The sequence below is a fragment of the Panthera pardus genome, unplaced genomic scaffold, assembly GCF_024362965.1.
Source record: "Panthera pardus isolate Hobbes unplaced genomic scaffold, ASM2436296v1 HiC_scaffold_16, whole genome shotgun sequence".
Classification (NCBI taxonomy): Eukaryota; Metazoa; Chordata; class Mammalia; order Carnivora; family Felidae; genus Panthera; species Panthera pardus.
The window spans coordinates 130,475,454-130,491,558 of NW_026526721.1; the positions used below are offsets into that span (position 1 = coordinate 130,475,454).

Here is a 16,105-nt window from a genome sequence, read left to right on the forward strand (position 1 = left end):
TCATAGTTATGCCTACCAATCTCTGTATTTTAATCTGAATTTGGCCTAAATCCCACATGAGACTACAGTGGAAAACTAATATATATTCTTGCCCTAATTAGGCTCCTTAGTACAAAATATATTTACATTTATAATGTATTTAGGGAAAATACTTGGAAATTTTAGCTGCCAGATTATGGGCTCAGGATAGCTGGCAAAGAAGCATCTTTTTGAGAAAGAACTTTGTCCCTCCCAGGTCCTACTTCTGAGTATAACAGTGGCATTCCTGGCTCACCAATGGGAGGACACACGCATCTCTGAGAATCTGACTTGGGTTCTGCAGGCTGTCTATGGTGTTGACAAGGAAGATATTACCTATATCTATATCTATATCTATCTATATCTATCTATATATCTGCTAAGCTAATCAGCACAAATGGACATAATTCAGACCATAATTTGACAGGTGGAACTAACCAGACTGAGTGATTTTTATATTTCTCATAAATACAAAAACTACAGCAAATAGAGTATTCCAAATCATACTTCATTCATATTGTAAAGGTGCTTTTAAGCTATAATCAGAAGGTCTCCTGGGTAGTTAAAAACTGAAATAGTATTCATCCAATTCAGAGGTTTTATGTGGAAATTGAGAAAATATTGCAACTTGCTTTGACATAGTATTTTTTTAGTAAGATACTGTTGTACACTTTCTGTTTCATGCACTATTCAAAGTTCTTTGTTTATATCTAATTTATTATTTCCTTAACCCTAGAAAATTAAGTATTATTCCAATTGTGCAGATGAGAAAACTAAGGGTTGGCAATAACTTTTTTTTTCTGCATTCACACAGCTGGTTAATGGCTAGAAGTGGGAAAAAGACAAAGTCTGGCTCCAAATTTCTTTCAAGCACAACAGTGGATTCCAGTCTAGTGGATTTTTGTAAAGTGTCTATGGATATTCCAGAAGCTTTAGCTATTCTTCTTTTACATATAGTGGAGGTAAGTTTCTATAAATTAGAGAAAAGTACTGCATATAGATTGCTAACTGAAATACTATTTTATTCACCTCAAGCATATAGAATGACTCAACTTGACCACTGTGGCATCTATTGAGGGGCATGTGTCAGCTGTCCTTCCAAGAACTTGCCAATTAGCTGAAAAGCATGCGGTGAGCTGGCAGCCTCCAGCTGTAGCATCTGAGGATCCATTGAGCAGGAAGGGATAGTAGGGCACAGCATTTCTGCACAGTGCAGGATTCCTCTATGGGCAATCTTTGATCCAGAACTCTCCATTGGAGCTATAGTAAGGTCTGAGCCTCTTCCTACCCATTCGTCCTTCCTTCCTGCTCACATCTCACAGGTGTCAGACCCACAGCGTAGTCTAGAGGCTCTCTTTGGCTACCCCTGATCCCACCCCCCATTTTTCTTTCAACAAAAAGTACCCTCAATACATCTCCTGCACTTCTCTTAGTGTCTGCTTCCCAGATGACCCAACAGATAAAACCACTAAAGAGTTATGTTCACATACAGGCTCAGGGGACCCAACAGATAAAACCACTAAAGAGTTATGTTCATATACAGGCTCTAGCAAGCCTGTTATAAGAGTAATCTACCAACCAGCATTTGCTCGTGCCCTGTCATCTATAAAGTACACTCATAGATTCCATGGGGATACTAGGCTGATGCGAACAGAAGAGACTTGGGTGCACCTGTAACAGACTACACTTCATAAAACCCCTTTATTCCCATTGAATGTGTACACTTAACGAACACATGAAGGGGTCTGAGAGGATTATTTTGTGGGTGACCACTTCTTTAAACTAAATAGTATGGGCATTGCAGAGGAAGAAACCCTATTGTTGCACTGTGGCAACTCACATTAAAGATGATCTAAATGGAGGGGTATCTATAAAGAAAGATGCAATGGCTAGGGGGCTCAAAAAGCATGCATGGAAGATTTCTATTCCCATGTCTCCGACACTATTCCTCTATTTTTCATCTTTCCAGTATCCATCTGGTAAAATTAGATTACCACCTTCCTTAAGAAGAAAGAGTAAAAATTATAGGTGAACACCAATATACACAAATTAGCCTCTTCTGGCAACTTGTTATTCTACTGTTTCCCCAAATGAACCAATCTCTGCAAGAAATGTATGCTGCTTATGACAAAAAGCATTAGTGTTCTTACAGAACTTTTCTCCTAGATGTAATCATTTATTTAACAAATATTTACCGAGCACCAACTCAGAGCCAGTCACTGTCAGCAGGTGGGAATAAAATGATGAACAAGACAGACGTAGCCCATGCTCTTGTGGAGCTTAGAGTCTAGCTCAGGCTCTTCGAACTTGAATGTGCATACACATCACTGGGATTTTGCATCTACTGATCCAGGAAATCTGGGGGGAGGTCTGGGATTCTGCATTTCTGACAAGTTCTCAGGATGCTAATGATATCAGTCCTCAGACCATGCTTTGAATAACAAAGGACTGGCCTGTTGGCTCTCAGTTGCTGTGCTGTGACCTGCTTCTGTACTGCAAGTGCTTCTCAGAGGTGCCATCAATTGGAATCGATGAGTATTGCCAATATAATGGGAAACATAGACTTTTATCATGATGCCTATTTAGTGGAATTTTGAGTTGACAGATCAACATTTGTAGGAGTACGATTTACAGAGAGTAAAAAGTTAAGAGATAAGGTATGGAATGACATCAAGATGGCATTCTGGGAATAGGTGAGAGCATGGCCTCTGAACACGCTTGCCCAGTCAGAGCACTGACTCACTCTCCTCATCAATGACACAGAGCTAATGGGGCTAAGGGGAAAATTTATTTTAATTTTCTTAAAATTAAAACTGCTTTTTCTTAACCAGTAGTCACTTTGTAGCCCTCTCTAGTATACCACTAAAATTTCTCATCCAGAATGCTAATGAACACACAAAGGTTAGTCTTCTTCAAAATGTGTAATCTCACAAATTAAAGGCAGCCAAATATACAGCTATAGACCATACGCTGATAAGCAACCACTTATGACAACTGTCAAAGTTATCTCTTAAAATGGGGTTGTGAGGAGATGGAAGGTAGAGGGAAGGGAGTTGACTTAGTTCTAAGCTGTGTGAAGCCAGGAAAGCAGGCCGTGTGGAGTTAAGCTTTGGAGGGAGGTTGGGTTTGTTCTTTTTTCCTGCATTCAAAAGAGAAAATGAATCTGAGATAGAAAAAGGGTCAAGTCACTCTGCCCTCTCTCCAACCCCAAATGCCCAGGTACAAAAGGCAGTGAAAGCCTGCACGCTTCTTAAACTCCTCTACAAACATGTACTTAGCTGCCTAACCTTGAACAGTGAGAACTCTCATTAATAATTTAAAGGAGCCATGGCCAGAAAAAGAAACTGGGACAGGTCAAGGGATTAGCAGGAAATACATGGTTAGCTGTGAAGCTAGGGATGCAGAGTTACACTACACACTCCTATGCACAGAATAATAATGTGAGTTTCTAAAGAAATCTTCCCACAATCTCACAGACAAGTCTAACTGCAAATGCTGCAAATGCTGAGAATGTCACAAACATCACTTTCTGCAGCAGATGTGGGAAAACTGACTTTTTCAGAATAAGTCAAATTCATTATACTGCTCGTACACAGACACACTACTATGAAACATGGCAATCGCTCTGAAACTTTCTGTATGGTTCCAATTTTTCTTTGTCTTCTTCTTCTTTTTTTTTTTTTTTTGGAAGTGAGAGAAGAGAAGTTCAGTGGAAAATGCTGTTAGTCAGGAATGACAAAAGGTATTAGATACTGCTGCCACGGCTCCTTGCCAGAACGGTTTTTTGTTTGGGAGATGTGCTATTTCACTTCAAAAACCGACAGACTGACAATTGAACACAGGAGGTGGCTGATACTGCCATGGCCCTCACTGCCACAAAAGAGCCTCTCTACAAAGATCACACAAGACAGATTTAAATTCCCATCACAGATACCTACATTAAAGTCTGGTCTAAACAAACACCAAGATACAATATTTCAATGGATCGAAGATGGTTAGTTGACTGGAGGCAAACCACCATCTGAAATAACGGTCTTAGTGTTCTGTGACAGCGTTACTACCTTTGGGCATCATAATGGTGTTCTCTTGGTGGCGGGTGCAAGAGCCCTGGGCACAACTGTGAACCTTGTGTGCATGGGAAATAATTTCATCAACCAAAGAAAAGTCATATTGTGGTATGTCCAAAATGCTGTCTGAAGCACATATTATGTGAGAGTTTAGTCTATTATATTTTGTAGTCTATCTGACCTGAAAGCCATGATTGATGCTTCTTTAATTTTCTGCTTAATTGATTCATTCCAAACACGACCCATGACAGGCCCAGCAAGGCCATTTAAAGATGCTCTCTGGCCTACCTGCAGCACCTATAGTTGAATAACTACTGTATAATTTGTATTTGGCTAAAGAATGGACCATGGAGTCACATACAGCTGAGGTGAGAAGCTTATTTTGAGGTGTCCATGGGTACTGATTTTCTATATGAGTAACTGATGTTCTTGGGGACTGATTTTCCTCTTATTTTTATAATGCCTTTTAGGACCCAAGAGTGAAGTGGTCGGTTGGGCAGGTGTTATTCTGCATCCACTTCAAGTTTTCAAATTGGATACAATCTTTTAGATTTCAGTTAGAGGCACCTATCCAGCTTGTCTTATGGAAGAAACATTCTAAACTATTAAATATGCCTCAGGGTGGAGAATTGGCACATCTTTATTCAATAGATTCATTTTAATTATCCTCTTGAGCTGAGGGAATTCAAGAGTGTCCGTAGGACCCTTTATTCCGGGGCGTAAATATGAGAGTCAGGTGGAAACACTACCATGCAACGCAAAAGTAACCCAATGGAATATGTGACAAATATGAAATAAAACCACCATCAGTTTATATTTATAAATCAAGCCTTTAAGACATGTAAAGCTCTGGGAGTGATGGGACATCTAGGAACACAGAAATGGCCGCCAGCACTTAGTCTTTTTTTGAAGGCTGATAGCCAGGGGGCTCTACCAGCTTCTTTGTCCTGGGCTGGGTTTAGCAGCCTGGGCTGTTACTTTTTGTTCTAGTATTTTGAGGCTGCTTTCAGAGGACACGAGGTCCTATGAGACTTGAGGGTATGGGTTCCTTGCCACAGCAGTGTGATCCCTCCAACTATAAAGACTGAAGAGAGGAGGTAAGGGATCCCAGCCCCTCATGTTTAAGCCAATTTTCCTCATGAGAGAAGACCCCAAAGCTCTGTTAATACTCTCTGTGGAAGGCAATATTGCTTAGCTGACATTAGAATAAAACCCCTGATCGCTCTCCAGACTAAGGACTTTGTGTCCCAAGTAATACTATAGATCTTCCCAGTTGCCTTCTATCTCCATGACGTTACCAGGTCTCTCTGGGCCATTCATTAGCTAAAGCACAGACTGATGGGCATTACTCATAATGGGTTTTTCCTTTCTTTTTTTTCTGGATATCTTATCAATGTTCTTTTTACTTATCAACTTTGTTGAGGTATAATTGATAGACAATAAAATGCACTCATGTAAAGCATCGAGTTCAGTGAGTTTTGACAAATATATACGTCAAAGTAAACTGCCATCACAATCAAGGTATCAGATTTTTCCATCACCACAAAAGGTTCTCTTGTGCCCTTTGAGTTAACTCCCAATGGCCAGACAACCCACTGGCCTCATTTCTATCACTACGGATGAGTGCTTCTGCTTCTAGAACTTCACAGAAATGGACTCATTCAGTATGAACTCTTTCATTTGTGGCTTCTTTCACTCAGCACAATATTTCTGCTGTTCATCCATATTGTTGTGTGTACTGATAGTTTGTTCCTTTTCATTGCCAAATAGTGTTACATTGCATGGATAAATTGCAAGTTTGTTTACCCATTCACCTACTGGTTGGCCCTTGACTTATTTCTAGCTTTTGGTATTATGAATAAAACTTCTAGGAACATTTGAGTACAGATTTTCTTGTAGACATACTTTCATTTCTCTTAGGTAACTATCCAGAAGTAGAATTGCAGAGCTGATAAATGTTTTCATTTGTAAAATGAAAACAATAAAAATATATCATTGTCTAACAGAGTTCAAATTACTTTATTTCCATTTGGACGTTAAAAGGGAAGAGTTGACGCCATAAGTCACAGAGCAGCCCTCAACTGCAAAGGGCATGTGGACTTCATACGGGCAAACAAAGTACAATTCCCTTGAGGGTGGCGATTTCTCTGAGCACAGGGAAGGGGCCCCGGACTTGCTTGTGGAGTAGCTAAAAGGGTAATTAAGTGACAATTGGTCAGGCTATGGGCGGGCAGCCGAGGCCCACATCACTGAAGCCTTTGCATCTGAAGAGTTGAGACCCATGCTCTGCCTGGACCATGCTCATGAGCCTCAAGCTATCCCAGCTTTGCAAGAAACCCTATTCTGAAACTCAACTGTGAATTGCTGAAAACAAGGCTAAGGTGCAATGAAATTGCTGAAAACAAGGGTAAAGTGTAATGAAATTCTGGCAAAAATTAACGTTCAAGAAATCATCAGTATTACATATAAAGAGTTAAATAGGGATCATTTCTTTAACATTCCAGTTGTACCTTCTCATTTGATTATAATGGTTATCCATGACTTTGCCTATATTAAATCAGCTGTAGTCAACTAAATGCATATCAAATGTAAATAATGTCTTACTCTGTTTTCTTTCTCTGCAACTAACTCCTCACATCCCAAAGGGAATTTCCCAATTCAACATCAAAGACTGATTAAACATTTGGTGTAGAAGTTTAAAAAAAAAAAGACTGTAATTTTATTCTACATATACATGCTAGATAAAAAATAAACAAAAACTTCCTCTGGATGCTGAATGTTTGGAGTCATATCTTCTAAAAGGCAAAGAGAACAGGGGGACGTCTGGGTGGCTCAGTTGGTTAAGCGTCTGACTCTCGATTTCAGCTCATCATGATCTCACGGTTCCTGAGTTCAAGCCCCCTGTTGGGCTCTGTGCTGACAGCATGGAGTCTACTGGGAATTCTCTCTCTCCCTCTTTCTCTGCCCATTCCCTGGCTCTCTCTCTCTCTCTCAAAATAAATAAATAAACATAAAAAATAAAAAAGGCATAGAGAATGGGAGAAATAACTTCAGAACTCATCAACGAATTAAAGTCTCATGCCTCAAAATTTTATGATTAAGATATGTGGTCACTAACAATCTTCTGGTTGCCCACAACTCTAATCAATCATCAACACAAAGAACATTTCATAGTTCTAAATCTCCCTTTTCGGCAAGGGAATTAAAAGAAAAATGAACTATTGGGACCTCATCAAAATAAAAAGTTTCTGCTCTGCAAAGGAAATAATCAACAAAACCCAAAGGCAACCGACAGAATGGGAAAAGATATTTGCAAATGGCATATCAGACAAAGGGCTAGTATCCAAAATATATAAAGAACTCACCAAACTCCACACCCCAAAAACAAATAATCCAGTGAAGAAATGGGCAGAAAACATGAATAGACACTTCTCTAAAGAAGACATCCAGATGGCCAATAGGCACATGAAAAGATGCTCAACGTCACACATCATCAGGGAAATACAAATCAAAGCCACACTGAGATACCACCTCATACTGGTCAGAGTGGCTAAAATGAACAAATCAGGAAACTACAGATGCTGGTGAGGATGTGGAGAAACGGGAACACTCTTGCTCTATTGGTGGGACTGTAAACTGGTGCAGCCGCTCTGGAACACAGTGTGGAGGTTCCTCAAAAAGTAAAAATAGAACTACCCCATGACCCAGCAACAGCACTACTAGGAATTTACCCAAGGGATGCAGGAATGCTGATGCACAGGGGCACGTGTACCCCAATGTTTATAGCAGTGCTTTTAACAATAGCCAAATTATGGAAAGAGTCTAAGTGTCCGTCAACTGATGAATGGGTAAGAAGATGTGGTTTATATATACAATGGAATACTAGTTGGCAATGAGAAAGAATGAAATCATGCCATTTGCAGCAATGCATATGGAACTGGAAGGTATTATGGTTAGTGAAATAAGTCAGTCAGAGAAGGACAGATATCATGTTTTCATTCATATGTGGATCTTGAGAAACTTAACAGAAGACCATGAGGGAAGGAAAGGGGGAAAAAATAGTTACAGAGAAGGAGGGAGGCCAACCACAAGAGACTCTTAAATACAGAGAACAAACTGAGGGTGGACAGGGGGGTGGGGAAGAGGGGAATATGGGTGACGGGCATTGAGGAGGGCACTTGGGATGAGCACTAGGTGTTGTATGTAAGCCAATTTGACAATAAATTATATTCATAAAAAAACAAATCTCCCTTTTCAATTTAGAAAATATGAATTTACAGGGAGGAAAAAAAGGGAATGTTTAAACTATTCTACAAGGCATTTGGCTCAATTAAAACTACAATGCATCTTTTGGATCTGACAGTTTATTATGGTAGTGTTTCCTTATAGTATAAACAAGGTAGTCATAGGAGTAGATTTGACCATTTCCAGTGTGGCTGGTAAATCAATACCTGGTCTACCATATTGAAACCTCCATGACAAAAGATAAAGGAGGATATTGGCTTGAGTTTCCCAGTAGCAGGTGCAATCTGTGGTCAGGGCTAGCCAAGGAGTAATCTGACTACTACAGTTCACAAAAATTAGCATAGGGATACACAAAGACTCTACCTTTTGAAAGTCCAATTCATTTGACTCCTGTCTACTTCTTACAAACCTATTGCTCCCATCCACCACCTCCAAATACATACACTTTGGGGGAATGGAAAGGGTGCTGCTCTAGAAGTTAGGCACTTCTGAGTTCTTGAGCAAATTACTTAATGTCTTTGGTTTCTCCTCCATGGAATGAGTAGTAAGTACTTTTCCTACTTAAAAAAAAACCTCTTTTAACATTTATTTATTGTTGAGAGACAGGGAGAGACAGAACATGAGCATGGGAGGGGCAGAGAGAGGAAGAGACACAGAATCTGAAGCAGGCTCCAGACTCTGAGCTGTCAGCACAGAGCCCGACACGGGGCTGGAACTCACATACCGCGAGATCATGACCTGAGCCGAAGTCAGACGCTTACCCGACTGAGCCACCCAGGCACCCCGGTACTTTTCTTATTTGAGACACAGAGGTTGGGCCCAGACTTCTTGATCCTAGACCACCCACTCAATATCCTGTCCTGGGGATTCCTCTTTTTACATAGCGATGGCTCTGCCTTATATAGCAAAGCATAAGCCTTCCATATCAAGTGCTATCCAATGGCCTCTCAGTTTTATATTTTTGGAAGGAAAGGCCCATGGGATATTTCTATTCTCCCAAGTTTTACCTTTGGAGAATAACAACATATTAAAGAAATACTTGAAAAGGATTTAAGATGCAAATCCACCTGATATATATATTTGTTTGTCAATAACACCTGTTACCAGATGGCTTCCACAGTACCATTTTAAAATGTCAACCTAAAAAGCTTTAGGTGCTAGTTTCCTTACAGGTGAAGGAGACAGCACAAGCTTTAATGGCTCTGGCAGGAAGATATCAAATGTGAATTTGGGCTGTGATGACCAGTTAATCCAAATTTCACCACTTTCACCCTCAGTTTGGAAAGAGAACTCAACTACTGCCAGAGAGCTGTTACACCATTGTGCAGCCATGAGGATGCACCTTGAAGACCTCCCACTGCAAGGAGTGTAACTGGCCAAGGACCCCAAGGCTGTGTTCTGAAATCCATCCCTGTGTTCAGAGTGTCAGAGGCCACTACCACTGCCAGAGTGCAGCAGGGATACTCGGGCAAGCCCCTAGCGACTGACTTTGCTTGAAGACTTCCTGATGTCTTGGTTGCCTCTGTCTGCCTAGCAGACTAGTACACATTCACCAAACCTTGCTTTTTTTACTTGGAACATGACTTGAATCATGGCCTGATGATTCTCTCAGCCTTTTCCAGCTCCTTCCCTAATGCCTTCCATGTAGCCATTTCCCTTAATAATATCCTTGAACTTTTAGTCCCATGTTGACATCTGCTTCTCAGTGGTTGAGACTAACATATCATTCATTTATCTATTCATCCATCCATCCATCCATCCATCCATCCATTCATTCATTCAAGAAATATTAATGGAGTTCCTACAATATTCCTAGCACTTTGTGCTAGGCACTGGGGATAGTGGTACAAGACTGAGATGGCCCTGAGATGGTCATAACCCTTCCTCTCAGGATCATAAATGCTTCCCTTTCTTTGGCTCTTACTTTGTGTGGGGCACTAAGGTAAGAGCACATCACATGCCTACTCTCATCTGCTTTTCACAACAACCCTTAAAGAAGATATTATTCTTGCTTCATGGATAAGGAAATTGAGATCTAGAAAGATTAAGTTGCCAGGGGCTTCCCTAATACAGGTAGCTTTTTCACTCCTAAATCATGTTTTTAACCATTAAGCTAGGATAGATCTCCCTCATTTGGGTAACAGTTCTGAGCACTTTTCTTCTGGTATTGTTTGCACATCCATTATCATCCATATAGTTGGTTTTCCAAGGTCTGACTTCATTTATTCACTTTACATTATGAAAGCCAGGGAATCACTTATAGAAGAGGGACATGGTAATTCAGCACATTCACGGTCCTACACTATTCCAAAGTCAGTTAATGATGACATTGTTTAACTCATGTTGAAGAGGTTTCTCACCTGGTGTGAGTTTCTAACTCATCTTCATCTATCACAAAGGAGATAGGAGAGGACAAACAAATCCCTTGGCTTCTCTGCTTTTTATCTTGGTCCCAGCTCAGCTCTGGAAAACTGATGGCAGCTGGTCACATGCATCCAAAGCTTTTCTCAGAAGCCAGCCAGGCCTACTGGAGGGTCAGCCATACCAACCTATGTGCCAACCCTTCTGAATACTGATGCAAACTCATACCATGATCTCCAAGGTCAGCTATGGTGTCTTCTACACTTGACTCAAGTGGGCCAAGATCCAAGGAAGGAATGGGCTGAGACTCAGGCAGGTTCTCTGAAGTCAGGTCATCAGATTCCTTGTGGAAGGTAATTAACAATTCATGAGAAGCTGATAGAAAAAAACAGCATTACCACAAATGAAACAATATTGTTTAGAAGACTATTTGGAAATAAAAGTCTGCCTAATCCTCTCCCTTAAACATGATACCATTTCAAATTTTAAGAAGGCAGCTTGAGATAAGAGAAACACCAATTAAGGTGACCTTAATCTTCTACACCATCAATTTCAGCTCCATGACTAGGGTGAGGCAGGAGGAATGGCCATGAACACAACTGAAGGGGGTACTCACTTTTAGGCTCCTGAAAGAGAAGGAGCGATCAGCAGCTAAGAACAAATACCTCTTCAATTCTGCATCCAGGGTATCACATCTACCTCACCCTAGCCCAGCCCTGCTCAGTTTCCTCATCTCAGAAGTACAGCTGTTGCCTTGGATGACTTCCACGTTCTCTTCTAGCTTTAACGCTTCCATGATTCTGTGAATTCCAGTTTCCTAAAGAAAGAGATCTAAAAGACCACATGAAAGAATTCACACTTGGGTGCCTTGGGGGCTCAGTCAGTTAAGTGTCAGACTTTGGCTCAGGCCATGATTTCATGGTTTGTGAGTTCCAAGCCTCGCAGCGGGCTCTCTGCTGTCAGTGCAGAGCCTGCTTTGGATCCTCTCTGTCCTTCCCCCACTTACACACACACTCTCTCTCTCTCAAAAATAAACAAACATTTAAAAAAAAGGAAAGAATTCACACTTCGAAAAAAGTAAAATTCTCAAATATATGTATCAGTATTCCAATAGATCATTTTGCTTTTTTTTTTTCCAGTTTTTTTTTCAGTAGAGCTAATGTTGAACTGACCTATTTTCCTTGAAAAGTGGCTTTCATGGAGAACTACTCTGAGAGTATCTTATTAAAAACAGAAAGTTAGGGGCGCCTGGGTGGCGCAGTCGGTTAAGCGTCCGACTTCAGCCAGGTCACGATCTCGCGGTCCGTGAGTTCGAGCCCCGCGTCAGGCTCTGGGCTGAGGGCTCGGAGCCTGGAGCCTGTTCCCGATTCTGTGTCTCCCTCTCTCTCTGCCCCTCCCCCGTTCATGCTCTGTCTCTCTCTGTCCCAAAAATAAATAAAAAACGTTGAAAAAAAATTAAAAAAAAAAAACAAAAAAAAAAACCCAGAAAGTTAAATTCAAACTAATCTTAAATGAATAAGCAAAACAAAGCTTGCCATACTGTGGTATGGCATTTGTGAAAACACAGTCATAAAATATTTTTAAGAAGTCCATTTTCTGTGCTGTATACTTGTTGCAGGAGGTGAAATTGGTTCCAAATTTGAAAGGATCACTGATAGCACACAGGCAACTTTAAGAACTTTAAGCACACAGAGAATGCGCGAAATGTGTTTTCACTTTTACATCAGAAATCATTGGAAAATGAGGGTCAGTACCTGGACCCTCAACGGACTTTGATTCACTAAGATTCTCTTTGAAAAAAACAGATAGAATTGTCATAATTGCTTCTCTTAGCAAGAACTTGATCCGATCGTTGATTCCCATTATTATTTCATTCTTGGAGACCTGAGCTGTTACGCACTTCTCCACAGAAAGCCAGTTCTGGCCCCATCACAACTGGATGTATCGCAGGATAAAAGAAAGATCACGCTTCTCATGTGTATTACAGGAATCTAGTTTCTGTTTTGTTTTGTTTTGAAGCTACCATCCTTTAAAGAAATAGTGCCTAACATGAATCCACATTCAACTATGCTTCCAGATTTCAACACCCAGATTCAGCCAAGCAGAAAATGCCTGCCAAAATAAAAGGCCCCTGTCAGTTAGGGTCTGGAAAACAAAACAAGCTATTCTCCTAAACGCCTTGAAGAATTTTTATAACATGTTTAAGAAATGACAGAGCCAGCCCATTTTTCTCTCTTAACTCTGATTTTTATCTTATATGACTGCTTTTGAAATATAAGGTAGTTTGCTTCAGCTGGCAAGAAAAGGAAGAAGGAATGGAGAACAGAGCCCCAGTGAAATCAGGATGAAATTAAATCCTAAATATGTGTATGGGTGAAGACGGGAGCATTTTCCTCTTCCTTTTCTCTTCATCACATTTTTCTTCAGCTTCTTGCATCTGATTAATCCAATTTGTTTCTTACATTTTATTTCATCTTTTCCAGCTCACTGGTGCTTTTCCTTGAAATGTTTAAAGCTCTCCAGTCCCTCTGCAAAGTGTTTAGCTTCCCATTTTCTCTCTCCTTTGTTCCTTGAGTATCATTAAACCTGCCTCACTCTGTGCCCATGAATATGATTAAATGTGTCTCTTGCCTGCTCAGGCCCCTCTCTTCATCCTCCTTCTGGGGCCAACAAGGAAGCCCAAGGTCACTTCCCCTTTATGTCTGTTCCCTTTAAATGCTTTTTTCCTAAATAGTCTATAAGAAAGTGTTCATTGGTGGCTTTTCCAAGCCTTCCTTCATCTGAAGGTGAATGGCTTTCAAGAGCCCCAGTTCCTCTCCATTATTAATCAGAATGTGGTCCTACACCGGCAGGTCGGAATCACCAGGGAGCTTGTTAAAAATTCAGCACCCTATGCCCCATCCTAGACCAAACTAATCAGAATCTGCCTTTTAACAAAATCAACAGTTGGTTTGGGTGAATTTTGAAGTTTGAGAAGCATTGCTGTAAGCCATAAGAATTTGGAGGAGAGGGGCACATGGGTGGCTCAGTCGGTGAAGCATCCAACTTTGGCTCAGGTCCTGATCTCGCAGTTCCTGGGTTTGAGTCCTGCATCAGGCTCTGTGCTGACAGCTCAAAGCCTGGAGTCTGCTTCAGATTCTGTGTCTCCCTCTCTCTCTGCCCTTGCCTTGCTTGCTCTCTCTCTCTCTCTCTCAAAAAATAAACATCAAAATAAAAAAAATTAAAGAATTTGGAGGAGAGCCAGTGGATTGCTGACCTGTGAGGTCAAAGAAGATTTTTCTGAAGAGAAGGTGACATTTGAAATTGAGAAGGTGGGATGCTAAAAATGTGCAGAAGGAAGTGGCTGAGAGAACTTCATGAAATAGGGCAAGATACCTGGGGGTGGCTATGCAGCCCTGTCTGTAAGACTGAACCAGCTAGAAGAAGATACTGTCTGCAAGAACCACGCATCTGCTCGCAACATTTCCTGTCCCCATCAATATGTAAACTTAGGAATGTGCTTCTGGAAAGCTCAGAGTCAAAGATGTTCATGACACTAAATCTCAGATGATCAAAGAATGAACCAACACCTCTGGACAAGACAGCATTAGGCACTTCCCCTCCTGCTCCTTTTGCTCCTTGCTGATGGAAACGAGATAGAATTAGAAAGAACTAGGTAGACACTGGGAAGTTGGGGGTTGGGACTTCATGAGATCTTTATGAAATCCTTACTTTCCTTGTCTGAGTTGAGCCAAGATCTAGACTATCCTGTCTGGATCTCACGTTCTGTGGGATAATATACAATTAATAAAATCTCCCAAGATTCTGCCTGCCATAAGGTCTCAGTTTTTTTTTTTAATTTTTTTTTAACATTTATTTATTTTTGAGACAGAGAGAGACAGAGCATGAACGGGGGAGGGTCAGAGAGAGAGGGAGACACAGAATCTGAAACAGGTTCCAGGCTCTGAGCAGTCAGCACAGAGCCTGACGTGGGGCTTGAACCCACGGACAGTGAGATTGTGACCTGAGCCGAAGTCGGACGCTTAACCAACTGAGCCACCCAGGCGCCCCAAGGTCTCATTTTTTAAAAACATGTTTATTTATTTGTTTGAGAGAGAGAGAGAGAGACAGAGAGAGAGAGAGAGAGAGCGAGCAGAGCCCAATGCGGAGCTCGAACTCACAAACCGTGAGATCATGAGCTGAGCTGAAACTGAGAGTCGGACACTTAACTGACTGATCCACCCAGCGCCCCCATATGGTCTCAGTTTTACCTTAAAGTTACTGCAGGATCCCCCAAGGATCCCAGCTTACAGGAGGACAGGATCACTTATAGTGTATAGGATCATTTACAGTTGTTTAACACTGATAATAATATCCGAAATGAAAAAATAACTCACAAATTATTATTTTGAAAGGTCAGTAAAGAAAAGCAAAAACATCAAGTAAATTATCAGACACTAAAATGTAAGATCATACTCGAAACTACATTTGTATTTGCCATACAGCAACTTCAGGAATAAAGAAAGTTATTCAGGTCTTATACAACAAAATATTACCACATCTGTACTTCTCAATTTCTAATCTCTGAGGATAAAATCGCTTAGAAGCAAGGGTCCTTTAACATTCCAGGGAAAATGTCCCAGTTTTATTCAGATGATTAACAAGTAGTTTCACACACACTAACAAACACAGAATCTCTATAATCATGCCAGATTCCTCCTAAGGACCTTGGCAATTTGCAATTCTCAGTCCCATGGCAAAGAAAGCTGACAGACCTAGGAAAAGTCATGCACCTCCAGAAGTTATCATTTCAGGGCCTAAAAACTGGGGAGCTGAAGACAGGCACTCAGTGCTTGGAGGGGGCTCAGGTCCTTCCATGCAGTGGTGAAATCAAGACCTTTCTCCAAGTAGGGATCCAACATTGCTGCTGACCCCATCTCTTTCAGCCAGCAGTTTCTCTGTTCACTAGGTTTCATGAGTGGGAATGATACCAACTCCCATGTCTCTGGGACCCACAACAGATCCCACAGCTGGCTTCACTTAATGGAGTGGGCAATGGGAGGAGAGTGGGGTGAGTGGGATTGAGCACATGTCAGCAGTGTCCCTACATTATCTGCTAAAGCGTCCAAGAAAGAGATACTCTTTTTTAAAAATGTTTATTTCTTTATTTTGAAAGAGAGAGAAAAAGAGTGAGCAGGGGAAGGACAGAGAGAGAGGAAGAGAGAGAGAATCCCAAGCAGGCTCCTAACTGCCAGTGCAGACACCAACATGGGGCTTGATCTGAAAAACCTTGAGATCATGACCTGAGGCGAAATCAAGAGTCAGATGCTTAACCAACTGAGTTACCTAGGCACCCCAAAGGAGAGAAACTCTTAAGGTCAGAGAAGCCTGGGCCCCTCAACTGGTCCAACTTTGGGTTTTCAGAAATCTACAGC

The 16,105-nt window shown here is 41.1% G+C and overlaps 1 protein-coding gene across 10 annotated transcripts in view; it reads right to left on the minus strand.

Moving 5' to 3' along the window:
- Positions 1-16,105, minus strand: part of NEK11 (NIMA related kinase 11) — a 287,681-nt gene that overhangs the window by 155,462 nt on the left and 116,114 nt on the right. For all 10 annotated transcript variants that reach the window (XM_053903812.1, XM_053903815.1, XM_053903809.1 and 7 more), the window contains one exon: positions 10,920-11,034. In XM_053903812.1, the coding sequence (XP_053759787.1) occupies positions 10,920-11,034 (115 nt within the window). The remainder of the gene's footprint in view (positions 1-10,919; positions 11,035-16,105) is intronic.